Source organism: Elgaria multicarinata, chromosome 5, assembly GCF_023053635.1.
Source record: "Elgaria multicarinata webbii isolate HBS135686 ecotype San Diego chromosome 5, rElgMul1.1.pri, whole genome shotgun sequence".
Classification (NCBI taxonomy): Eukaryota; Metazoa; Chordata; class Lepidosauria; order Squamata; family Anguidae; genus Elgaria; species Elgaria multicarinata.
The window spans coordinates 133,273,582-133,300,318 of NC_086175.1; the positions used below are offsets into that span (position 1 = coordinate 133,273,582).

The 26,737-nt window shown below is 45.4% G+C and overlaps 2 protein-coding genes across 4 annotated transcripts; one reads left to right on the plus strand and one right to left on the minus strand.

Annotated features, from left to right (window-relative positions):
• Nucleotides 1–1,009: 1,009 nt before the first annotated feature.
• PAAF1 (proteasomal ATPase associated factor 1) lies at nucleotides 1,010–23,585 on the minus strand. Its single transcript, XM_063127272.1, has 12 exons — nucleotides 23,513–23,585; nucleotides 21,080–21,120; nucleotides 19,959–20,062; nucleotides 18,351–18,440; nucleotides 16,755–16,853; nucleotides 15,073–15,223; nucleotides 11,487–11,681; nucleotides 9,146–9,237; nucleotides 7,993–8,108; nucleotides 6,321–6,403; nucleotides 5,359–5,441; nucleotides 1,010–1,646 (listed from the first exon to the last, which is right to left on the minus strand). The coding sequence occupies exons 1-12, from the start codon at nucleotides 23,557–23,559 to the stop codon at nucleotides 1,569–1,571; spliced, it is 1,179 nt and encodes a 392-aa protein (XP_062983342.1). The 5' UTR covers nucleotides 23,560–23,585; the 3' UTR covers nucleotides 1,010–1,568.
• LOC134399306 (cytochrome c oxidase assembly factor 4 homolog, mitochondrial) lies at nucleotides 23,279–26,284 on the plus strand. Of its 3 annotated transcripts, XM_063127303.1 has the most exons (3): nucleotides 23,656–23,703; nucleotides 25,581–25,724; nucleotides 25,998–26,284. In XM_063127303.1, the coding sequence occupies exon 3, from the start codon at nucleotides 26,008–26,010 to the stop codon at nucleotides 26,269–26,271; it is 264 nt and encodes an 87-aa protein (XP_062983373.1). In that variant the 5' UTR covers nucleotides 23,656–23,703; nucleotides 25,581–25,724; nucleotides 25,998–26,007; the 3' UTR covers nucleotides 26,272–26,284. The 3 variants fall into 3 exon arrangements, with proteins under 3 accessions (XP_062983375.1, XP_062983374.1, XP_062983373.1); XM_063127305.1 differs by lacking the exons at nucleotides 23,656–23,703; nucleotides 25,581–25,724 and adding an exon at nucleotides 23,279–23,293; XM_063127304.1 differs by lacking the exon at nucleotides 25,581–25,724 and having other exon boundaries at nucleotides 23,610–23,703.
• The last annotated feature ends 453 nt before the right edge of the window (nucleotides 26,285–26,737 follow it).

A 26,737-nucleotide genomic window follows, 5' to 3' on the forward strand; every position in this document is an offset into this window, starting at 1 on the left:
AACAGCTGGATTTTATATTTTAAAAAATGTGAGAAACCAGCCATGATTCGTTGCTTCATCCTCTCACATTCCATCTTACGACTGTAATTTAATGCAGACTCCATGACTTCAACACCAACCAACTCCCCTCCCAAGTGCAGGACACGGAATAACGGGCTCAAGTTAAAGGAAGCCAGATTCCAGCTGGACATCAGGAAAAACTTCCTGACTGTTAGAGCAGTACAACAATGGAACCAGTGACCTAGGGAGGTTGTGGGCTCTCCCACACTAGAGGCCTTCAAGAGGCAGCTGGACAACCATTTGTCAGGGATGCTTTAGGGTGGATTCCTGCATTGAGCAGGGGGTTGGACTCGATGGCCTTGTAGGCCCCTTCCAACTCTGCTATTCTATGATTCTATGATTCTATGACGTGATAGCACTCTTCAAATACTTAAAAGGTTGTCACACAGAGGAGGGCCAGGATCTCTTCTCGATCCTCCCAGAGTGCAGGACACGAAATAACGGGCTCAAGTTAAAGGAAGCCAGATTCCAGCTGGACATCAGGAAAAACTTCCTGACTGTTAGAGCAGTACAACAATGGAACCAGTGACCTAGGGAGGTGGTGGGCTCTCCCACACTAGAGGCCTTCAAGAGGCAGCTGGACAACCATCTGTCAGGGATGCTTTAGGGTAGATTCCTGCATTGAGCAGGGGGTTGGACTCCATGGCCTTGTAGGCCCCTTCCAACTCTGCTATTCTATGATTCTATAATATTTAGCCTGATGAGAAAGTTCTGTAGAACTCAAAAGCTTGCACACTATTTTGTAACCTTTAGTTTGACCTAAGAAAGGTATATGGATAAGAGTTGAACACCAATTTCTCATTGTCAAAGATTAAAGGACACCCAGTGTGAACAACCCACAAATCCTCTGTAACTGTTGTTGGAAATCAAATGAAAAAGTGAAAGAGTGGGGGATTAAACATAAATCAATAAATGCTGTTCCTGGGATAATCAAGTTAAAAACAACAACTTGAGATCAAAGCAATTTTATTTTAGATGGAAACTTACAACTGGTGGGCAGCGTGAAGCCTCCCACAGAGCGTTCATTCTGTGAGGAAGGCATGAGATGAAAACAGAAGGTCACTGTAGTTTTTAGCACCACTTAAGACACAGAAAGGCCTGTGCAGAAGGTTACCAAAACACATCCCTTTATTGAAGTCTGCTGGCGTGGATTTTCCCTGTACCCATCAGGCCCTTTTCCCTCTTAGAAACAACCACCAGCCACAGAAGGGATATCAAAAACACATTTGCAAATACAAAATGGGCCTTAATCCAAACAAACTTGCTGTGCTGCTCAGTGTGGGGAAATAGCGTAAAGCTGTTCTGATTACATCCCTCAGCAGAAAGATTCATCTTCAATGATGTCTTCATGTGGTCCTTGCAACGCCCACGTGTACACTCCGTTCCTGTTATTGTACAAAGTCCTGGAAACACGGCACTGCTCTGTCTTGTTTCAAAGTGGTGTTTCTTAAAATAATCCCTGAAATATGTCCAGCATTCATAGCGCAGTGTCCATAGCTTCAGTCAAGTCAGAGGTCTGAAAGCTGGTATCTCCTCACTATCCCATCTCTGCAACATGTATATATCTGCCTTTCCCACGTAGCCACCTAGAAAGACCATAACAAAAGAGGTATCTGAAGCAGTCATAATAAAGTGCCATTTTTTGGTAGAAAGGTGTGGTATGAATTAATTAAATAAAGCAGAAATCTGGAGACTGAAAGAACTGGGCATGTTTAGCCTGGAGAAGAGAAGATTGAGGGGAGACATGATAGCACTCTTCAAATGCTTAAAAGGTTGTCACACAGAAGAGGGCCAGGATCTCTTGTCGATCCTCCCAGAGTGCAGGACACGGAATAACAGGCTCAAGTTAAAGGAAGCCAGATTCCAGCTGGACATCAGGAAAAGCTTCCTGACTGTTAGAGCAGTACGACAATGGAACCAGTTACCTAGGGAGGTTGTGGGCTCTCCCACAATAGAGGCCTTCAAGAGGCAGCTGGACAACCATCTGTCAGGGATGCTTTAGGGTGGATTCCTGCATTGAGCAAGGGGTTCAACCGCAGCTTTTAAAGCTCAGCTAAAAACTTTTCTTTTTCCTAAAGCTTTTAAAACTTGATTTTGTTCTGACTTTATACTGTTAGTTTTACCCTACCCAGTGCCTGTTTACCCTACCCTGTGTCTGTTTGCTTTCTCTTCCTCTCCTTATTGTTTTATTATGATTTTATTAGAATGTAAGCCTATGCGGTAGGGTCTTGCTATTTACTGTTTTACTCTGTACAGCACCATGTACATTGATGGTGCTATATATATATAAATAAATAAATAAATAAATATAATAATAATAATAATAATAATAATAATAATAATAATGGCCTTGTAGGCCCCTTCCAACTCTACTATTCTAGGATTCTATTATCTCTTCTCGATCCTCCCAGAGTGCAGGACACGGAATAATGGGCTAAAGTGACAGGAAGCCAGATTCCAGCTGGACATCAGACAAAACTTCCTGACTGTTAGAGCAATACGACAATGGAATCAGTTACCTAAGGAGATTGTGGGCTCTCCCACACTAGAACCATTTAAGAGGCAGCTGGACAACCATCTGTCAGGATGCTTTAGGGTGGATTCCTGCATTGAGCAGGGAGTTGGACTCCATGGCCTTGTAGGCCCCTTCCAACTTTGATATTCTATGATTCACCAGATGGCAAGTAAAAAAGAAAGGGTTGCTAACAGGGTTTTTGAACATCCAGATGAAATGAGCCCAAGAGCACTCCAGAGGAATGGGGAATATTGCATTTCACACTGACTAGAAAGCAACCATCTGAGCTCTTCCAGTGGTAAGAAGCCCCTCTCTGCATACTCAGAGACACATATTGCAGATATATAGATGTAGATATATAGTCACAACGAAAGACAACTTAAAAACACTCATGATGTAAATAGCAATTCTTCTCAACTGATCATACATTGCTGTTAGTAGTTTACCACCTATAAGAATGGAAAAACACACACCACCTAGTGGCACTGAGTGCCTGTTATTTGGTCTGGTGCTTCCTCAGGGAGAGAATCCGTAACCAAGGGCTCCACTAATTCAGTGGTGTCATGTAACAGCAGAGCGGCCTTTGATTAGATGGTTGGGCCTATGTATTACAGTGAAACAGGTGACAGATGGTCTGTGTGAAACTTTTGATGCTGACTGGTTGCGTGCCTTTTTATTGGTCTTTTAACAATGTACTGTTGGTTGTGGCTGGCCCTGGGATCATTCTGTGATGGAGGGAAGGGTGTAAATTTTATAAGGCTTTATAGATCAAAACCAGCACCTTGAATTGGGCTCGGAAACATACAGGCAGCCAGTGCAAGCGGGCCAGAGCAGGTGTTAGAAGGTTTGACCATATAACACCTGCTCTGGTCCGCTTGCACTGGCTGCCTGTATGTTTCCGAGCCCAATTCAAGGTGCTGGTTTTGACCTATAAAGCCTTCCATGGCTTGGGATCACAATACCTGACGGAACGCCTCTCCTGACGTGAATATACCCGGTCACTACGTTCAACATCTAAGGTCCTCCTCTGGGTGCCTACTCCGAGAGAGGCTCGGAGTGTGGCAACGAGGGACAGGGCCTTTTCGGTGGTGGCCCCCAGACTGTGGAATGATCTCCCTGACGAGGCTCACCTGGCGCCAAAGCTGCTCTCTTTCCGGCGCCAGGTTAAGACTTTCCTCTTTGCCCAGGCATATGGCGGCACATTAATCACCCACATGTTTAGGTTTTTTTTAACGGTTTTTAATGCTTTATGTGTGTATGTTCTGTGTTTTAGAATTTTAAATTTTGTATACTCGTTTTTATCTTAATTTTAGAATTTCTGTAAACCGCCCAGAGAACCCTGGCTATGGGAGCGGTATATAAGTGCAATAAATAAATAAATAAATAAATAAATAAAGCCAACCAGCCAGCCTGCTGTGGAGTGGGAGATTATCAGTTCAAGCCTCTTCGGGAATTTACTTATGGCATTAGGCAACCTCATTCCCTCAGCCCTGTCTACAATATGGGAATAGTAATACTGGCCTAATATGTATTCTAAAAGCTACTGAGGTAGTGTATATGAACTGGTGCAGAATACTGCCGCTCATCTTGTGACAGTTGATGAGAAACCTGAACATGTGCAACCGGTATTACGACCACCATCTCACCCATCACACCCTTTTAATCCAGTCTTTTCTCCTAAATCCCAGGAGCTCAGAGTGGTGAATGTGATTCTCCCCTCCCAATTTTATCCTCACAATCACCCTGCAAAGTCGATCAGACTGAGAGAGAGAGAGCAACTGTCCGAGGTCACCCAGTGAGCTTGATAGCTGAGCAGTGATTTGAACCCAGGTCTCTCAGTCCTATCTGACTCTCCACTGCATCATGAACAGCTGTGCAACTCCAACTCCTCGGACAAAGAGCTATTCTTATTCCTTTGATTTGCCCAGGATTTTTTGCTTTCTTTCATTTCTATACCACCCAATAGCTGAAGCTCTTTGGGCAATGTCGCTCTCCTTCTTGGGAAGGCAAAAAAGGTCAAGGGCTGAGCCGCTGCTTGGAGTCATCGAAGCCTTTCCTTTCTGTGGCTAGGGACAGAAATGGAGATACTAAACGGTCAGCTTCCAAAGAAATGTAACGCCCAGCTTTTAAGTTTAGCCTCTGATCAGCTGACATAGGCTGTTTAATTTTGGGTAAAGCATCAGTTTCTGCAGCTGAAACTCATCCCATGGCCTGAGTTCGATCCCAGAGGAAGCTGGTTTCAGGCAGCTGGCTCGGGTCGACTCAGCCTTCCATCCTCCCGAGGTCGGTAAAATGAGTACCCAGCGAGCTGGGGGAAAGGTAATAATGGCCGGGGAAGGCAACGGCAAACCACCCCGCTATAAGGCCTGCCAAGAAAACTCAGTGAAAGCTGGCGTCCCTCCAAGAGTCAGTAATGACTCAGTGCTTGCACGAGAGGTTCCTTTCCTTTCCTTCAGAACTAAAATGTCACTGCTGCATCCCTAGAGCTGCTTTTCCATTCCTTCCATAGGACTGGAGTCAGCAGCCCGGTTCTCTCAGAGTCCACAGCTAAAACTGGAAAAGCTGTTTCTCATACTGTATAAAAAGGATGAAAGAGTTTGGGTATAAAACGTTATAATGACTCAACGTATGATAAATATTTCACCATAATAAGATTTCATATCCTAACTTCTTATTTTCTACTTTGGACTTTGGAGTTAAGCACTGGTGATTTTCTTTTCCTTTTTGTGCGAAATTACTTGGCTCAGCGGCCCAAGATAAAGCAGGGGCTTTTGAAACAATACCTTATATACAGGGTCACAGTCGGGTCCAGTAAGCTCGACGACATGGTCAAGGTCTTGCTGCATAATGAAACAGGTTCCATCACCTGGAAACAGGCACAGAATGTGTTTAAAAAAATAAACAGGAAACTGTGATTTACTTTAGAAGGCTTCATTCTGCATGATGAATGCAGAATTAGCCCATCCAACATTGCAAGACATTCAGAAGCAACCAGGATGATCAGGGGTTTGGAAACAAAGCCCTATGAAGAGAGACTGAAACAGCTGGGCATGTTTAGCCTGGAGAAGAGAAGATGGAGGGAAGACATGATTACCTAGGGAGGTCGTGGGCTCTCCCACACTAGAGGCCTTCAAGAGGCAGCTGGACAACCATCTGTCAGAGATGCTTTAGGGTGGATTCCTGCATTGAGCAGGGCGTTGGACTCAATGGCCATGTAGGCCCCTTCCAACTCTGCTATTCTATGATTCTATGATTGCACTCTTCAAATACTTAAAAGGTTGTCACACAGAGGAGGGCCAGGATCTCTTCTCGATCCTCCCAGAGTGCAGGACACAGAATAAGGGGCTCAAGTTACAGAAAGCCAAGTTCCAGCTGGAATCAGGAAAAACTTCTTGACTGTTAGAGCAGTACGACAATGGAACCAGTTACCTAGGGAGGTGGTGGGCTCTCCCACACTAGAGGCCTTCAAGAGGCAGCTGGACAACCATCTGTCAGGGATGCTTTAGGGTGGATTCCTGCATTGAGCAGGAGGTTGGACTCGATGGCCTCTAGGCCCCTTCTATTCTATGATTCTAAGTTGAACAAAAAACCTGCTGGACCCTAAAGAAATCTACCTTGTGGAGCTGCAAGGCTTTTCTGACTGTGGGGAGCAAATAGGTTCCCCCACTCCTTGTTAGCAACCGAAAACCCACGGTGGAGGTAACTTAAAAGGCTCAACTGTGGGAGAGTAAACAGGAGAGCTAACCTTGGCTGGCAATAAATCCATCTTTGTACGGTAACAGGGAAAGCACTGGCGCTCCTGATCGATGAACAATTCTAACTGGAGCCCTAGAAAGAGCAACAAGAAAAGAATCCCGTCTTTCTCACAAAGATACACATGTCGGCCAGAATTCTGCTTTAAAATTCACACGACTTGGGCCACAGGACATTTTTATTTAATTATTGTTACATGAATATCCCACCTTTCTTCCTCTTGCAAGGAACCCAGCATGGTCTTACATGGTCCTTCTCCTCTCCACGCCCCTCCCACATATTTGCTCCCCATTACATACATTACTGGAGCAACATGGGAAGAGGCCATGTAACAGTCATCCTTTAAGAGCTCCATCACACCAGCGATTTATCGCACACTCGCCATGCCTGGTAGGTGGATTTGCAGCACGGTACTCGCATGGTGTCATCCCTGTCCTGCACTCATCTCGCCCCTTCCCCCCTGGTTGCGCTTTATTTTGGTGCAGGGAAAGTCTGGATTATTTCCCCCTCTTGTTTTTTTCTTTTGTTGGGGGGTCATGTGCTAATTGAGTTTTGATGACGAAAGGGGAGGGCAGGGCAGTTCTCCTCCTCCAGCACGGTCGTCGTAGGGACTTTTTAGTGCTCAACCTGCACCGCCCCCCTCATTGCCCACAGAAACGCAGCCCAGATGAAACCTTTACTTGCTAGATAACAAAGGTTATCTCTCGGTTGGACTACTGCAACCTTCTTCTCTCTGGCCTTCCCTCGTCTCACATCAGTCCGCTGGTCTCTGTCCACCACTCTGCCGCTAAGATCATCTTCCTGGCCCGCCGCTCTGACCATGTCACTCCACTTTTGAAATCTCTTCATTGGCTTCCAATTCACTCCAGAATCCAATATAAACTTCTCCTGTTGACCTTCAAAGCTTTTCACGGTCTAGCTCCTGCCTATCTCTCCTCTCTCATCTCACACTATTGCCCCGCTTGTGCTCTCTGCTCCTCTGATGCCATGCTTCTCGCCTGCCCAAGAACCTCCACTTCCCTTACTCGGCTTCGTCCTTTTTTTTCTGCTGCCCCTTACGCCTGGAACGCTCTTCCAGAACACTTGAGAACTACAAACTCAATCACAGCTTTTAAAACTCAGCTAAAAACTTTTCTTTTCCCTATAGCTTTTAAATATTGAGTTTGTTCTGACTCTATACTGTTAGCTTCACCCTACCCAGTGCCTGTTTACACTTCCCTGTGCTTGTTTGCATTCTCTTTCCCTCCTTATTGTTTACTACAACTTTATTAGATTGTAAGCCTATGCGGCAGGGTCTTGCTATTTACTGTGTAATCTGTACAGCACCATGTACATTGATGATGCTATATAAATAATAATAATAATAATAATAATAATAATAATAATAATAATAACAACAACAACAACAACAACAACAACAACAACAAAGCCAGAGCAAGTGGGGGGGGGGGGAAGAGCCCACGCCCATCAGAGTATCACAACCAATGAACTAGAGGAGGAAGGAGAAGGGGTGGGGTGGAACGGAAGAGCAAACAAGCAAAAACCCACGTGAAAGAGACCATGTGTGAGGGACCCCTCGCAGCGCTTATGAAACGGAGGTAAAAAACTCGGAGACAAACCAGAGGGAAAAAAATAGGTGTGATGGAGCCCTAAATCCTATTTACTTGGTATTTCTCACATCCAGCTGGTAGATATTTCCATCTTGCGCCCCTCCCAGGACGTAGATGCTGGAGAGGAACGTACAGCAGTTAAATGCATCAGAGCCAACAAAGAGAAAGACCTGAGAGAGGGAGAAAGAAAGTGAATTTTACGTTAATAATAATAATAATAATAATAATAATAATAATAATAAATTTATTTCTTATCCGCCTCTCCATTTTGATCGAGGCAGGGAACAACAATAAACGATAAAATACATAATACTCAATTAAAACATAATATACATTGTTAAAAACATCCTAAAAACATTTTAAAAACATCTTAAAATTCCGCTGAATAGGCCTGCCGGAAGAGATCAGTCTCATGGATGAGGAAAACAAATTCCAGCTAAAAAAGAAGAAGAAAAGTAAGGAACTTTGCAATGAAAACACATCCACAAAGTTCCCAGTCTCTCGTCAAACCTAAACCTCAACAGCAACGCTGCTGCGTCATATAAAGACAGACCACGCCAAAAGCTCAGTTGAGTTTCTTTGTAGAAAAATTGTGTTATTGTTCTTACTCTCAATCAGGGTGGGTAGATTTAAATCTAGGCGATTAAAACCAATGCTTTAAAATCAGTGAGAAAAATCATCAATTTAAATCGCCAATTTAACTCATTTCCCACTGAAACTTTTCCTCGTATTTCCTGAACATTGGAGCAAATCTGAACACTAAGCCATGTTAATTTACAGCTAAAAAGAGCATTATTTACACTCATTCTCATTTTTAAGAGATGAAAAACTGAGAATAATGCACATGTTTGACTGGAAAGTAACTTCATCATGAAATTGTCAGTGTAGGTTTAACCTGTTTATGAAGAGATTAAATTGTAACCACATTATTTTTTTAAGTCACAGGGAAATTTAGGCTTTTATTTACGAAGTTTCTTAAAAAATCAAAAAATCGACTTAAATGTTTAAAAATCTGATATTTATTCTGTACAGTGCCATTTACATTGATGGTGCTTTATAAATACATATTAATAATAATAATATTTTAGATTTTTTTTTAAAAAAAAAATCCCTTTTTTTATTCATCCTGCTTTCTATTCACATACATTTGCTGACTGAGAGTCAAAACACCAAGGTAGCATTAAACATGGTCAAAGGAAAACCTTACCGGCTGCCTGCTTTGCAGCCCCACAGCTTGTAACTTTTTGTCTTCTCGAGCCAACAACAAGAGTTTCCCTTCTGTTCCGATTTCACGCTCACCTGGGTTGGAAAGAACAGCAGATATTATTCACCTTGCAAATGTTTAAGGCCAGAAATAGGGCAAACTAGAATCATTTGTGTTGTACCCCGCCTCGATCCAGAGGGAGAGGCGGGTAACAAATATATTATTATTATTATTATTATTATTATTATTATTATTATTGAGTTGGAAGGGGCCTACAAGGCCATGGAGTCCAACCCCCTGCTCGATGCAGGAATCCACCCTAAAGCATCCCTGACAGATGGTTGTCCAGCTGCCTCTTGAAGGCCTCTAGTGTGGGAGAGCCCACAACCTCCCTAGGTAACTGGTTCCATTGTCGTACCGCTCTAACAGTCAGGAAGTTTTTCCTGATGTCCAGCTGGAATCTAGCTCTTCCTATAATGTCAGACCCTTATTCTGTGTCCTGCACTCTGGGATGATGGAGAAGAGATCCTGGCCCTCCTCTGTGTGGCAACCTTTCAAGTCCTTGAAAAGTGCTCTCATGTCTCCCCTCAATCTTCTTTTCTCCAGGTTCAACAGGCCCAGTTCTTTCAGCCTCTCCTCACAGGGCTTTGTTTCCCAGACCCATGATCATCCTCATCGCCCTCCTCTGAACCCGCTCCAGCTTGTCTGCATCCTTCTTGAACTAGAGGTGATGGGGACAGCCGTTTTTGCACTTCACACAGTTATTTACATGAAACAGGTGCATGGATAAGGGCAGCAGGGTCTTCTCCCACCTTGGCCCTCCCCATGTCCCATCACCCCAGATATTTTGATCCTTGCCCAGTTCCAAGACTCCGTAGGCAGTGAGCCAAGCTGGGAGAAAAGCTCCTGAAGCAATGTGGCATGGAGAGGCAAGACAGCCGACAGTGCAAGCCCTCGGCATCCACACACCCCTTTTTACATAAATGGAGGGGGACAGACACATGAATAACCAAGCACGGATGCGCAATTATTCCTAGTCTGGCCTTCAATGTCTGTGTGCGCTGGAACAAGAGATGAGCAAAGTAGTTTTTTTAAAAAATGGAGTGTCTGTATGTGAATGTATATACATTTAATTTTTATTTTTAAAGGGGTTTTTTTTTGCTCTCAGCATGCCTTTTCAAACGTGCTTGACTGAATTTTTTAACCCAGGTTAAAAAGTTGGGTTGTAAATCTCACTGTTGCTGCATACGTTAAAAGGCACAGCAAGTATCAATGCTACCTACTTCCTTAATTTCAAGATCTTTAAACTATTACATTTGTCATACAAACACATGAAGTAGCCTTGTAATGAGCTGGACCATCAGCCTGTCTAGTTCTGGCCCATCATCAACTATTCTGCGAAGTTAAGAACCTATGAAGAGCCCTGATGCTGGATCAGACCAAGGGTCCATCTAGTCCAGCACTCTGTTCACACAGGGCCCAACCAGCTGTCAGCCAGGGACCAACAAAGCAGGACATGGTGCAACAGCCCCCTCCCAGCCATGTTCCCCAGCAACTGGTGCGCACAACTGGAGATAGCACACAACCATCAGGGCTAGTAGCCATGGATGGCCTTCACCTCCAGGAATCTATCCAACCCCCTTTTAAAGCCATCCAGGTTGGTGGCCATCACTACGTCTTGTGGTAGTGCGTTCCATAATTTAACTATGCACTGTGTGAAGAAGTCCTTCCATTTATTTGTCCTGAATCTCCCACCAATCAGCTTCCCCATTTTTAGGTGTGGTGACCAGAACTGTACACAGTATTCTAAGTGTGGTCGCACCATCGATTTGCATAAAGGCAGTACGATACTGGCCGTTTTATCCTCAATTCCTTTTCTAATAACATCTAGCCTGGAGTTTGCCTCCTTGACAGTGGCCGCACACTGGGTGGACATTTCCATCGAGCTGTCCACCACAATCCCAAGATCTCTTTCTTGTTTGGTCACCGCCAGCTCCGAACCCATTAGGTTATACTTGAAGTTGGGTTTTTTTGGCCCCCAACGTGCATCACCTTACACTTGCTTACATTGAACTGCATCCGCCATTTGGATGCCCACCCTCCCAGCTTGCCGCACAAAGGTGAGTGGAAAAGCACATGCTATGGATCCTCCCCTGCTTTTGCGGCTCTTGTCCAATCAATGAATACAAAACATTTCACCCTCTCCCTGCAACAAATTACATATAAAGTAAAACCAAGACAGTGCGTATTTTTAGCATGACTTCATAGACAGCACAACCAAACAGTCAAAGGTAGTTTGTTTGTTTTTAAAGAGAGAGAACACTTGCCCAACGCCGTTACGTACTAGGTATTTTTTCCGGTGAACCCAAATTTAAGGAGTTGTCAGCTTCACCCACAGCGACACCATTGACAGCAGAGCCACAATCCGCCACAACCCCCAGGCAAGCAGATTTCCCGCAATCCCAGAGGCGCGCAGTCCCATCCCGAGAGCTGGAGACCACGTTGCGTCCGCGATCCACTATGGCTGCGTCCAGGATACCTGCAGTGTAGCAGAGGAACCACCCTTAGGAAGAGCAAATACTGTTTGGTCGCAAAGGGGGAAACTGGGACTTCATCAAGCCCAACATGCTTGCTCAAAGGTGTGATTCGTACATGGAGTCCCACCCAACTCCCCTCTCCACCCACAAATCCACCGTAATCCTGAGCAAGGTGTGCCACAAAGAGTAGGAATGTTCAACGAGGCAGCAGGTAAAACCACACCGGAGAACCAAAGCAACCTGCTACAGGGGGAAAGAAGCCTACAGAGGCATTTGTGATCCAGTTTGGGTGAAAAACAGCTTTCAACCCCAGAAAGGTTGGCAGAAGAACATTAGAGTTGTGTTGGATCAGACCACAGGCCTATCTAGTCCAGCACAGAATCATAGAATAGCAGAGTTGGAAGGGTCCTACAAGGCCATCGAGTCCAACCCCCTGCTCAATGCAGGAATCCACCCTAAAGTATCCCTGACAGATGGTTGTCCAGCTGCCTCTTGAAGGCCTCTAGTGTGGGAGAGGCCACAACCTCACCAGGCAACTGATTCCATTGTCATACTACTCTAACAGTCAGTTTTCCTGATGTCCAGCCGGAATCTGGCTTCCTGTAACTTGAGCCCTTTATTCAGTGTCCTGTACTCTGGGACACATCCTGTTCTCACAGTGGCCACCACCAGACATCCCAGTGGAAGTCCACAAGAAGGCCATGAGTGCAACAGCGTTTGTGTTCCCCCAGCAACTGGTATGAACAGGTATACTGCCTGAAACTAGAGGTGATCTATAGCCATCATGAGTAGCAGCCATTGATAGCCTTCTCCATTAATGGTAGGGAATACCATCACGTAACTACGCTTTGTGAAGAAGGACTTCCCTTCATCTGTCCTGAATCTCCCATCGTTCACCTGCAATGGCTTGGGACCGCAATACCTGATGGAACGCCTCTCCCGACATGAACCTACCCGTACACTGCGCTCAACATCTAAGGTCCTCCTCCGAGTGCCTACTCTGAGGGAAGCATGGAGGATGGCAACAAGGGAGAGGGCCTTTTCGGTGGTGGCCCCCCCAACTGTGGAATGATCTCTCCGATGAGGCTCGCCTGGCGCCAACATTGTTATCTTTCAGGTGCCAGGTCAAGACTTTCCTCTTCTCCCAGGCATTTAAAGGCATTGAACGTGAAGTTTGTTTTTTAATGGACCCCAGGATTGTTGTTTTAAATGGATGCTGCTGTTTTTATACTGTTGTTTTCATGTCTCTGATGGTTTTAAAATTTTGTATATTTTTAATGTTCAATGTTTTTAGCTTTTGTGGACCGCCCAGAGAGCTTCGGCTGTGGGGCGGTATATAAATGTAATAAAATAAATAAAATAGATGACTCCACTGGATTCTAGCATTATGAAAGGGATAAAAAACATCTCCCTCTCTATTTTCTCATCCTCTTCCAGGTCTTCGAGTGCCCATTTTTGGCTAGGAAAAGCCATTCTATATTTGCAGTAGCTCCAACACAGCAAGAGAAAATTATGCGTTTACCAAACAATTCAAGAAAGCCAATTCTTATTGCAGTTGCCTACAGCTGCTGAAACAGTTCCATATAAAACAAATGTTTCTCCCTGTTCTGGTAGAAAAGAACTGGGTGCGCCCAATTCTGCTGTAGTAAATCTCTCTAGCAAGAGAGAGAGAGAGAGCTGGCTCTCCTAATCCGGTTGTGAGAACCACGTGCAGCTTGGGCATTTCAGGACAAAATGCTTAAGTGGAATAACAAATAGTCAGGGAGTCTCCACAATTTTAGGGTGGCTTCTAGGAGCAAAGGCAAAATTCCTGGTCGGGACGACCCTGCCCGTCTCTTCGTCCCTGACTTCATGTCGTACATTTGCATGAGGGTCAAAGAGCTCATCTGCTCCAAGTTTGGAAGCAGAGGGGTGCGGGGACCATCCTTACGGTTGCACTGGGCTTTGGAACCTCTCAGTAGCCTAGCCCCACAAGGGCAATTCTCCACTTTATTTTGATGCTGTGCTGCAGAGGCGCTCAGCACCCCTTGGCTGTTCAGCCTCTTTCTCCAGCTTGAGCGGAGACCTTCCTCACAGTTATGCTGCTTCTGAGCTGGTGAAGAAGGCTGGGGTCTCACCCCACCAGGCTCACCAGAGGGTGATGGAGCACTCCCCAAAGCGAGCAAAGGTGAGGATCCCTACCAAGCCAGCCCTCATTTCTAGGCGCTAGAAGACACTTGGTTAACATTCCATGCAAGAACATGGAGGGATATTTAGCCCTCTCATAAAACATGGTGTTATTCTTACATCACGAATTAGCTTGTCCTCCGGATAGGTGGATAGGAGTAAGCAGCAGCCAGGCACCTCTCCATCGTGCCTGGGTCCAGCTCCAGCTGAGAGCCCCCCTTCCCTCCTGCTACCAACTGTCTCTGCAGAGGCCATCAGTGGGTGAGGAAGCAGCAGCCAGGCACCTCTCCATCGTGCCTGGGTCCAGCTCCACCTAAGAGCCCCCCTTCCCTCCTGCTACCAACTGTCTCTGCAGAGGCCACGAATGAGGGAGGAAGGAGCAGCCAGGCACCTCTCCATTGTGCCTGGGTCTAGCTCCAGCTGAGAGCGCCCTCCCCCTCCTGCTACCAACTGTCTCTGCAGAGGCCATCAGTGGGTGAGGAAGCAGCAGCCGGGCACCTCTCCATCGTGCCTGGGTCCAGCTCCAGCTGAGAGCCCCCCTCCCTTCTGCTACCAACTGTCACTGCTGAACTTTGTAACTAAGAATCTAGTGCCTGAATTTGCTTTTCTTTCCTCCCCCCGCCCCCCAATCCCCTTTCCTTTTGTGTCACATTTTTTTAGATTGTATGCCTGTGGGACTATCTTAAGAAATATTGTTGTAAGCCACCTCGAGAGCCTTTTTGGCTAAAGGATGGGATAAAAACGCTAAAATAAATAAATAGGTGCCTGGATAGAGACACTCAGCAACTGAATATGTGCTCACCCATCCATAGCTGATTAGGGCAGAGCTGAAACCGTGGCATCACAAGCAACAGTGCAAACAGAGATGCCAACCAGTGACAAGGCAAGTATGGAAGGGAAGATGCTGTAGCTCTGGTGTGGGTCAAAGAAGAGGGGATTACCTGACCTGGGAGTGTGGGGCAGGGTGGGCCCCCACTCTAGGGTAGAGTTGGTGGGGAATTAAAAGGGGAAAGGAAATTGCTACTTTCTAATCAGCACAGCATTGCGTTTGACTAGTTCTATTTTCCCTATTAAGTTTGTGCCCCAGATAGACGCAGGGTTGGTGAGCGAGCTGTTGCAGGCCCAACAGCTGTAGGGTGCATTCAGACTGGCTTAAATGATTTAGACATATCCTCAATCCACTCTTATTACCATTGCATTTATTTCACAGTTGTCAATTCTCTGTACCTGCTTTGTGGCCTTGAAATGTCACCACACAGCTGGCATCTTCTGCAGACCAGATCTTTAGCTGGGCATCCATTCCCCCGCTCAGGACCACAAGGCCGGAGGGGAAAAATCTGCAACAATTCACATCATACACGTGGCCTTCCAAACGTCTCTGGGAAGACGAAGAATGAGGTGCTAGTGACACTGTTACAAACCTCATCTCACCTTCTGCTGTGTTACTTAGCAACAAACATTTATTTATCAGCCGAGAACACTGACTAGCTGGGCCACCTATGAAGAACCAAGGAGCTGGGTATCTTAGAACAGGGGTGGACAGAGTTCAGGCTGGTGAGATCTACCTTTTTATTTGATTTTTTTTTAACAGGGATCACAAAATTCACCAACTAGAGCCTGGTGTAAAAGACATACAAGCCCTGGAATTTGTTATGAGCACTAGAACGGAAGAGAACTCAGTCTTTCCACATTAAAATCCATTTCTGCGGGCCCCAGCTCTTTCGTGTCAACTGTATAATTTAAGTTGGGGAAGAAATCAATTTGTTGGTATGACTGATAGATCCCATTCTACCTTCTACTCACATCTATCATAGATGATGATGTTGATGATTTAAATAGCACCATCAGTGTACATGGTGCTGTACAGAGTAAAACAATAAAATAGCAAAACCCTGCCGCATAGGCTTACATTCTAATAAAAGCATAATAAAACAATAAGAAGGGGAAGAGAATGCACCAAACAGGCACAGGGGAGAGTAAAACTAACAGTATAAAAGTCAGATCAATATCAAGTTTTAAAAGCTTTAGAAAAAAGAAAAGATTTTAGCTGAGCTTTAAAAACTGTGATTGAACTTGCAGTTAAATGTTCTGGAAGAGCGTTCCAGGCGTAAGGGGCAGCAGAAGAGAATGGACGAAGCTGAGCAAGGGAAGTAGAGACCCTTGGGCAGGTGAGAAACATGGCATCAGAGGAGCCAGACATCATTGCTTTTGTTTCTTATAAGAAACCTGAGGTCCTAGTGGTACCCTAAAAGCCATGAGCAAGGCTAATAAAATCTAGGCAGAAATAAGAAACACTTATGCCTCATATCTCCAGGTATAGGTGGAGTACTCACTGAGTGTTAAACCTATGTCCACTTCAGATTGCACGTAAGATCTCGTGTTCATAGAATCATAGAGTCATAGAATAGCAGAGTTGGAAGGGGGCCTACAAGGCCATCGAGTCCAACCCCCTGCTCAATGCAGGAATCCACCCTAAAGCATCCCTGACAGAGGGTTGTCCAGCTGCCTCTTGAAGGCCTCTGTGTTGTGTAATACACAGAAAATTAGCATGCTAGAGAAAGGTATTCTAGCGTAGTTTTCTCTCTGACATATTTCTCTATGTGAGCCCACCACAGGAAAACTAGGCCACTGTTGCTAAGACTGTTATACCAAAAACAGTAGGGAGGCAGAGCGAAACAGTTAACTTATCGGATTCCTATTTAACCAGACAGACAGTCTGGGCTTGCTTGTGACATGGAAGTCAGTTGACCCTAAACACAGTGACCAGATCCTGGATTCTTTTAGGGAAAGAAGCAGAAGAAGACCAACTGACTAACCTCTCCATTGAGAGGTCAGGTCAGGTCAAACAGCAAATAGTTAAGTGAAATACCAGAAACTTCCTGGCCCAACTAAATAAATCTGGTTCTTACTCTTATTTCTCCGTTGGCAGCCTGCCAAATTTTCATTGTCCCATCAGCACTGGTAGATACGCCAAGCCCGCCACCACTAGAAATGTCAAGGCATGTGATCTGCAACAAAGACAGAGGAAGACATGAAAGAGCTTGGGGGGGGGAGGGGGGAAAGGAGGCTGGGAGGAGACCTGAAAGAGGTGTGCAAAATGATACACGGTGTGGACAATGTAGATGGGGAGACATTTTTCTCTCTCTCCCGTAATAGTAGAACCCAATGGGGTCATCCCATCAAGCTTCTTCACACAGCACATAGTTAAACTCTGGAATCCACTACCACAAGATGTAGTGCCGGCCACCAATTTGAATGGCTTTAAAAGGGGGTTGGATAGATTCTTGGAGGTGGAGGCCGTCCATGGCTACTAGCCCTGATGGTTTTATGCTATCTCCAGTATTCAAGGCAGTAATTCAACGTATTATTGAACAAACTATGGCCTAAGGCCACAATCCTATGAGATCCATCCTAGAAGCTTGTAAGCCTCCTAACTAAATCATTGCCTCCACCACGCCTCCTGCTCTGCATTTCAGCTAATCAGCCTTTTTCGCATACGCCGGCAGTCCCCTTTCCGCCCAGAAGAATGACCCATTTGCCCCTTTGAGGTCGCAAAAAGTGACCTCGGACAGGAGGAAAGCATCCAAGTCAAATCAAAAGAAGAGAGAAACAAGTCTTCAGGATGCAAAAAAGATTTATTTGTATGAAGCCCAACGTGTTTCGGCCTGTGTCCTATTAAATGTCTTCTTCAGAGGGTTGTTAGAAGATGTCTGCAGTTTATTGCTAGAGGAAAATCTACATCCCATCTTTTGGCCTGTGTCCTAATAGGGGATGGTATTGACGAAGAGAGATAGGGACATTGCACAAAGAATCCTTATCTAGAACCATGCAAGTTACCCGTCAGAATATGACAAATGCTGGTTCTGCAGGGAATTCAGGCACTACAATACGAAGAATGATTATAGCTCTCTGTGTTTCTATGTTTCTTCTAAACAGAATTAGAATCATAGAATCACAGAATCGCAGAGTTGGAAGCGGCCTACAAGGCCATCCAGTCCAACCCCCTGCTCAGTGCAGGAATCCACCCTAAAGCATCCCGGACAGATGGTTGTCCAGCTGCCTCTTGAAGGCCTCTAGTGTGGGAGAGCCCACAATCTCCCTAGGTAACTGATTCCATTGTCGTACTGCTCTAATATTCAGGAAGTTTTTCCTAATGTCCAGCTGGAATCTGGCTTCCTTGAACTTGAGCCCGTTATTCCGTGTCCTGCACTCTGGGAGGATCAAGAAGAGATCCTGGCCCTCCTCTGTGTGACAACCTTTTAAGTATTTGAAGAGTCCCATTAAGGTGGATGCATTACAACCTATAGGCCAAAGTGCACCAAAACACACACACAGTCGAGAAGATGATGCAATAAAGGTAGAAGTAGTCTTCCAGACCTAAATTTCAACTTAGTTAGCACAAGTCTATGGACAAGTTATCCAAAAACATTGCAACTCATTGAATTAGCCCATTGCATCTTCATTTTAAGACAGCCCGTTTCAAAATGGTCTGTAAAAACACTTACACTTTTTTGATGGATTCTACAGAATGTAGTGTAGGGTGCCAGGAATTTGGTGGAGGCATTTTCACGAGGGCAAGAAACAAGCAGACTTTTCTGCAGTGGGAAAGAAAGGAAGATATTCACATTTATGAAAAGCTGATTTGTACATTCACTCATCATGAAATCGAACAACCTGGGACCGTGACCATCTCATCTCCATATATTTGTGCTATTGTTATAATACCACCCTATAACCGAAGCTCTCTGGCCAGTGTTCTGCTTCAGATATTATCTGACATAAAACCGCCCAGATAGCTTTGGCTATAGAGCGATATAGAAATAATAATAATAATAATAATAATAATAATAATAATAATAATAATTTGATGAAACACAGAATTTACTGTATTCAGTTGATTGTAGGACATCCTTAATCCATTATCCAAACTTGCCATTCACATCAGAAAACTCATCCACTGAAAAATTGTATTTCATTAGTCTTTTTAAAATGAAAAAGCTAATTGCTTTAGTAACCTCTAGACTAGTGTAGTCATTAAATATTTCCACCAAGTTCTATACTCATATGATTTGGAGAAGAATAACAGTGATATAATCTCTCATTTACTCCAAGTGAAATACCAGTTATCAATTGTAGCATTGTTTTTAATAGCACATGCTATTGCTTTAGAGCAGAGCTTTCCAAATTTTTCATGTTGGTGACGCGCTTTTTAGACGTGCATCATTTCGCAACACAGTAATTCAGTTTTACTAGTAAACCGGAGGTTAAACTAACCCCTTATAAGAGATGTATGGGGACACAACATATCTCATGAAAACCTTTCATTTATGTTTTTTAAAATATATGATTTTCAAGGTAATCACATACATTTCCAAGACTTTTCACATTGAACCAATTTTGTCGAGCTGCGATTGAACGGCTGTTGAGACGGTGTTCTATCAAAAAACTGGACCCGTGGAATTTCTCAAATGCGTCACCTCAGGTGCAGCCGCGTCACCGGAAGTGACGCGGAATCAGCTGTTTCGACCCGATTAGGCATACTGCGCATGCGCAGTACCTGTATGATCCCTCGACCGTGGTGTGCGTACATGGATACGACGGAAGGGGAACATACTAGTGCACCATAGTAATCGGCACCTTTGCTGCGTAAGAATGCATGCACGTTGGTATTGCTTATTTCACACAGACTCAGCGGTTTCTGGTTACGTTCGCGTGACACACCTACACACTGCAGCTGACACACTAACGTGTCGCGACACACAATTTGGAAAGCTCTGCTTTAGAGTTTTGCATTTTAAATTTTAATGTTAAACGTTGATATTGTTCGTTGGTGTAATTGCATTTTAAAATTCCGTCATTCATGTTGGTGGCCTATTAAGAGGCAGGATATAAATCCAATAAATAAATAAACAAAGAGTTGACAGGCTTAAGAAAGGTCTTGATTATAGTGCAAGCATCGAGTTAAAGGATGGCAAAAGCAAAACAAATAAAGAGGGTAAAGTTCAGTTTATAAATAATATATGGAAACTTATACACACTACATGGCTGGCTTGGTTCTTCTCTTTACTAGCCACTAGCCTGCCCTTCAACCATAGAGACAGAAGTGACAATACCTTTGTTATTTCACTGACGACAAATCCTTCAGAGGCTGTGATTTCAGGAATTCCATCTAAGCTCACCCCCTGACAAGTCAGGTTCCCATACAGAGTAGATTTTCCTAGAGAACAACAACAACATAAAAGGACAGAAGACACCTGCTTGAGTTCTGTGAATGAGGCTACTGTTAAAAGTACCGAAATAGTGTTAGTAAAAAGATGCCATCCTAGGATGCTTCCTGACAAGGCTTTTATTGTGCGTTCATTCTGACCCACTCACAAACGTTTACAGGCATCATACGTTAATTCTGCCTTCTTTTTTCTTAGGGAACAATCCTGTGCATGTTTAGACAGAAAGAAGTACTACAATACCCAGCACTTTAGGGCTTTTTTTCTGTCTAAACCTCTAATAGATTTTCTGTGGTAAGGACTTACTTCTGAGCAGACATTGTGCTGTAAGACTCTCAGGTAGGGTCCAATGAGATCAACTTTTTTTAATGCTTCCAAAATAATTTGCTACTGGGTTTGTTCCCAACTCCTCCAATGTTGAAACTAATATTAAACAAATATTATATTGTTATAATTGTGCACATTAATGTTTTATATTATGATTGAATTTTAATTGTTTATATTGTTTTTAATTATATATGATGCCCACAGAACTTTAGTTATAGGCAACATAGAAAGATAGTAAATAAATAAATAAAAGCAAACACACACAGACAAACTTATTAAAATCCAAGTAACTTTTTTATTTTAAAATTAGATACCAGTGAACAGGGCTGAAGGTTTTTTTTCTGAGCAGCCTGCAGGACTGAGCAGACTCCTTTAAAAAAGTGTGAATTTGTTCTTCCAGCTTTGCAAATTATATAATTTGGATTGATTCCTTCCTTGATTTTGGGAGGCCATAAAAGAAAAGTTTGAGAACCTCTAGTTTAGAATTTGAAAGTCTTACAGGGGGTGACTCTTCATCAAAGCTTGTAGCTTCAGGTAAGGAGGAGGGAATTGTTTATGAATTTATTTCATTTCTATACCTCCCAATAGCTTAAGCTCTCTGGGTGGTTCACAGAAGTTTGGCACACAGCTTATGGAACTGAACACTATCCCTGCACAAGAGACTAGGGATTCTTCTTGCTCACCTGGGCTCCTGCAGCTCAGCCATGCCTCCTGCTCATTCTTCCTATAAAGATGACAAAACCTCAGTTAGAATAAAGGGCCACATGTGAAGGGAGCATCCTTGGGGACACAGAGATGACCACTGTGAAATAGTATCCCAGAATGCATTTTATTTTTTAATGCAGTTATACAATATAACCCACATTATCCCATGTGCTAGGGATACGTAACAGTCCTTTTAACTTATACAATCATTCACAGCTCTCCCAGACAAGGCCTGTCAAACCTCTTGATGGGGACCTTGTAGCCCTCTAAATGTTCCTAAACTATAAGGTTATGGAAATTGTAGCCCAACATCTGGAGGACTACTGGGTCTCCATCCCTGTGCTAGAAGGTTTGGTGCATAAGGGTAGGGTAGGGTGCTGGAAAAACAGGGGCTGCCAGAGGAAGTGGATGCAAGAGAAGCAGAAGGGGAAAGAATCACTCTGGGAAATGAAGGGAAGTGGAACAACTACAAAGGGAGTTATGGAAGAAGAACTTGGGAACTCTTTCAGGTGGGCTCATTCTGTGGGGTTTCTGATGAAGCAAAATGAAATCAAAGCAGGAGAAGAGAAGAACAGGTAGCAGAACGGGCAGGAACTATTCACTGGATTCTGGGTTGAAGCCAGAAATGGGGAGGGGGCCCTCACTGGGAATGGCCATGCATGCAGGCAAAAGTATCTGAGGAGGCCCTTTCTGAGGGAGAAAGAGTAGACCTATGCACAGACTGTGTTAACAGACTGTGGGTAACAGCTACCAAGGGCATGGGGCACATTTAAGGTTCAGAAGAATAGGAAATGGTGGCGGGGCATGGAAACCAGGGTTGTCAGGTCTGCTAAGGTGCAGCACTACAAAAGAGGACCTTTTCTTCTGTTGCCCCTGGATTATGGAACAGCCTGCCGGAAGAGATTTGTAATATTAACTCTCTCTCTGTGATTTTAAGGCAGCTTTGAAGACTAGCCTTTTCCGGCAGGCCTACCCAGATTAATGTAAAATCAAGAATTTTTATGATGTGTTGACTCCTGTACTAATGTTGTTCCCTGCCTCGATCCAAAGGGGAGGCAGGTAAGAAATTGTTGTTGTTGTTGTTATTATTATTAAATCAGCTGGCAAAGCCTGGGAGGAAGTGAAGCCAAGCACATTACAGGTTAATGTAAAATCAAGAATTTTTATGATGTGTTGACTCCTGTACTAATGTTGTTCCCCGCCTCGATCCAAAGGGGGAGGCAGATAAGAAATTATTATTATTATTATTATTATTATTATTATTATTAAATCGGCTGGCGAAGCCTGGGATGAAGTGAAGCCGGGCACATTACAGGTTAATGTAAAATCAAGAATTTTTATGATGTGTTGACTCCTGTACTAATGTTATTCCCTGCCTCGATCCAAAGGGGGAGGCAGGTAAGAAATTGTTGTTGTTGTTGTTATTATTAAATCAGCTGGCGAAGCCTGGGAGGAAGTGAAGCCGGGCACATTACAGGTTAATGTAAAATCAAGAATTTTTATGATGTGTTGACTCCTGTACTAATGTTGTTCCCCGCTTCGATCCAAAGGGGGAGGCAGGTAAGAAATTATTATTATTATTATTATTATTATTATTATTATTATTATTATTAAATCGGCTGGCGAAGCCTGGGAGGAAGTGAAGCCGGGCACATTACAGGTTAATGTAAAATCAAGAATTTTTATGATGTGTTGACTCCTGTACTAATGTTATTCCCTGCCTCGATCCAAAGGGGGAGGCAGGTAAGAAATTGTTGTTGTTGTTGTTGTTGTTGTTATTATTAAATCAGCTGGCGAAGCCTGGGAGGAAGTGAAGCCGGGCACATTACAGGTTAATGTAAAATCAAGAATTTTTATGATGTGTTGACTCCTGTACTAATGTTGTTCCCCGCTTCGATCCAAAGGGGGAGGCAGGTAAGAAATTATTATTATTATTATTATTATTATTATTATTATTATTATTATTATTATTATTAAATCGGCTGGCGAAGCCTGGGAGGAAGTGAAGCCGGGCCCATTACAGGTGGGGTGCCAGGTGTCACTTGGAGGGCCAGAGGAGAGCCCGGCGCCTCTGCAGGTGAGGCGAACGGGGTGGTGGGGTTGGGAGCAGAGCAACGGGCAACGCTTCCCACGGTCAGTAGAAAGGAGGCTGTCCTCCCCACCTCCGCCCCATTTTCCTCCTGAAGCTTCAGGTAAAACACCTGAGCGGGGGGGGGAAGGAAGGTGAGAGAAGCTGGAGCAGCCCAGAGGTAGCAGAGACCTACAGGGGAGGGGAGGGGAGGGGAGGGGGCACCGCAATGGTGGGGGAGGCAGAAGCTGACACGACTGAGGGGCGGAGGGCTTCAGGTGGCCCGAGTGGGCGTGTCCTGGCCCTCCGGGGGAGGGGCGGAGGGGCGTGTCCTGTGCCCCACCTCAGCACCTGGTCCCAGTCGCTCTGGAGCCGCACCACCGCCGCCATCTTAGCCTTCGCCTCGGCGCCGCCCCGGAAAGCGCATCCCGCTCTCCTCCCCCCGGAAGGCCCGGGAGCCGCCCACCAAGGAAGCAGTTTGGGGCCCTTTTGGTTTCCCACAGAGGGCAGCTGGAGGCGGCGGCGGAGGCCCAGGTGAGCGGGAAGCCGGGGGGGGGGGGCGCCAGGTGTGCCGGGGGACGTTGGCTTGCCCGCGTAGCTCGGTGGGTGGGGCGTCCGGCGCGCGAGCGAAGCTAAGCAGGCGCCGCTGCGGACAACCTTTGGAAAGGAGACCACGCGGAAGCCGAAGGGAGGCTTTATTCATAGAAGCATAGACTAGCAGAGTTGGAAGGGGTCTGCAAGGCCATCGAGTCCAACCCCCTGCTCAATGCAGGAATCCACCCTAAAGCATCCCTGACAGGTGGTTGTCCAGCTGCCTCTCGAAGGCCTCTAGTGTGGGAGACCCCACAACCTCCCTAGGTCACTGATTCCGTTGTCGTACTGCTCTAACAGTCAGGAAGTTTTTCCTGATGTCCAGCTGGAATCTGGCTTCCTTTAACTTGAGCCCGTTATTCCGTGTCCTGCACTCTGGGAGGATCGAGAAGAGATCCTGGCCCTTCTCTGTGTGACAACCTTTCAAGGATTTGAAGAGTGCTATCATGTCTCCCCTCCATCTTCTCTTCTCCAGGCTAAACATGCCCAGTTCTTTCAGTCTCTCTTCATAGGGCTTGGTTTCCAGACCCCTGATCATCCTGGTTGCCCTCCTCTGTACCCCCTCCAGCTTGTCTCTGTCCTTCTTGAATTGTGGAGTCCAGAACTGGACGCATTACCCTAGGTGAGGCCTGACCAGGGCTGAAAAGAGAGGAACCAGTACCTCACGTGATTTGGAAGCTATACTTCTATTAATGCAGCCCAAAATAGCATTTGCCTTTCTTGCAGCCATATCGCACTGTTGGCTCCTATTCAGCTTGCGATCTACAACAATTCCAAGATCCTTTTTGTTTGTAGTATTGCGAGTATAGAAGTATTTGACTCTGGGGACCCTGTGGAGCCACACCAGCTTACAGGTGGGCGTGATGCCTGATTGAGCCTGCTGTGGGCTTTCCAGCTTGCCCTCGGGGAGCAGGCAAATGGAGCTTCTTTCCTTTAGCCGCTTGAGAAAGCCCCTGTACAGAACTGTCCCAGACCCAGGAGCAATATCCTTGGAGCAGCACCATAAGAAGGGTGGATTCCTGCATTGAGCAGGGGGTTGGACTCGATGGCCTTGTAGGCCCCCTCCAACTCTGCTATTCTATGATTCTATGAAGGGCCCTGATGCTGGATCAGACCAAGGGTCCATCTAGGCCAGCACTCTGTTCACCCAGTGGCCAACCAGCCATCGGCCAGGGATGAACAAGCAGGACATGGTGCAACAACACCCTCCCACCCATGTTCCACAGCAACTGGTGCACACAGGCTTACTGCCTCAAATACTGGAGATACCACACAACCATCAGGGCTAGTAGCCATGGATAGCCTTCGCCAGGAATTTATCCAACCAACTTTTAAAGCCATCTGACGTCCTTCCATGCAGAAGGCAAAACTGGAAGTAGGGCTGCTATTCCATTCATGACACCTTAACGTTAACAAATGGCCCTTATTGATTATAGTTGCATACATCTGCACTCCCCGTTGTTTGTGTGTTCAGAGGAGCCAGTGTGATGTAAGTGGCTGAAGTGTTGGACTGGGAGTCGGGAGATCTGGGTTCTAGTCCCCCCTCTCAGCCCTGGAAACCTACTGGGTGACTTTGGGTCAGTAACAGACTCTCAGCCCAACCTACCTCACAGGGTTGTTGTGAGGATAAAATAATAATAATATTTATTTCTTACCCGCCTCCCCCTTTGGATCGAGGCAGGGAACAACATTAGTACAGGAATCAACACATCATAAAAATTCTTAATTTTACATTAATCTGGGTAGGCCTGCCGGAAAAGGCTAGTCTTCAAAGCTGCCTTAAAATCACAGAGAGAGTTAATATTACGAATCTCCTCCAGCAGGCTGTTCCATAATCCAGGGGTGACAGAAGAAAAGGTCCTCTGGGAAACTGATGTCAGCCTAGACTTGGCTGACTGAAGTAAGTTCTCCCCAGAGGACCTGAGTGTGCAGGGCGGACTGTATGGGAGAAGGCGAGCCCGCAGGTAACCTGGACCCAAACCATTTAAATGTAGAGAGGGGGATAATTATGTATGCCGCCTTGGGTTCCTTGTCGGAAAAAAGGCGGGTACAAATGCAATAAATAAATGTTTGTCACAGCAGGTGCCATGAAATGCAGACGTTGTATTCCAACATCCCTAATAATGTGATAAGTGTTGTCTGACCAATTTACCTGACAGTAAGATCCCCCTTAGCTCCTCCTTTTTAGATGCTCATTTCCTCATCTCTTCCCCCCCCCCCCCCGCCCCCCGGACCAGATCCACCAAGATGTCCAGTGCCAACCCTTCTGGTCACAACTGGGGCCGGAAATCGAAAGCGGCGGAGGAGGAAGAAGATCCCTTTGACCAAATGATTGCACGCACCGGCTGTGCCAATCTGCATTATGCGGTGCAGGAGTGTATGGGCGAGCACCAAGACTGGCGCAGGTGCCAGCAGCAAGTGCAGAGCTTTAAGGACTGCATGAGGGAGTATCAGAAGCAGCAGGCGGAAGAGGTGCAGAGACGGCAGAAGCTGCACCGCTCCACGAGCTGACTGAAGGCGAACTGGCACGCTTATAATGCTTATAAGGGCAGCCAGAGCAGGGGAGAGATGATTCTTGCGAAGGCTGCTGCTGGTTCAAAGCAAGCGGAGAAGAGCCCAATCCTCCCAGAGAGACATGTGCACACTGGAAGGCGTATTGCAGTGATCGTGTCACTAGGCTCTTCTTGCTTTTAACAGAGGAAATGTGACTTATTTTCCTGCCAAAAATAAACATGGAAATAGTTTCTTTTGGGGGGTATTCTGGAAATGGAGCCCAGGGTATTCTAAAGAGGCAAACGGTGAAGTTAACTCCCTGCAGCTGCTCTTCTTCTGGCCCATGGCTTGGGAAACGGTGGGTGCAGCCTCCCGAGGTCAGCCCTTGGCTGATTGCAAAAACCAGAGTATGCTTCCCTTCTGCTCTCCAGCCCCACAATATTTTCCACGTACAAAAGAAGTATTGTTCGAAAGGTTAAGGGGT

Excerpts from the sequence above, each read along its gene's own strand:
- PAAF1 (XM_063127272.1), bottom strand. The coding sequence starts at position 23,559 with ATGGCGGCGGTGGTGCGGCTCCAGAGCGACTGGGACCAGGTGCTGAG. Across the intron at positions 21,121-23,512 it reads GACTGGGACCAGGTGCTGAG|GAAGAATGAGCAGGAGGCAT; the intron begins GTGGGGCACAGG and ends TCATCTTTATAG. Across the intron at positions 5,442-6,320 it reads TGGATTTATTGCCAGCCAAG|GTGATGGAACCTGTTTCATT; the intron begins GTTAGCTCTCCT and ends GCCTGTTTCCAG.
- LOC134399306 (XM_063127305.1), top strand. The coding sequence starts at position 26,008 with ATGTCCAGTGCCAACCCTTCTGGTCACAACTGGGGCCGGAAATCGAAA.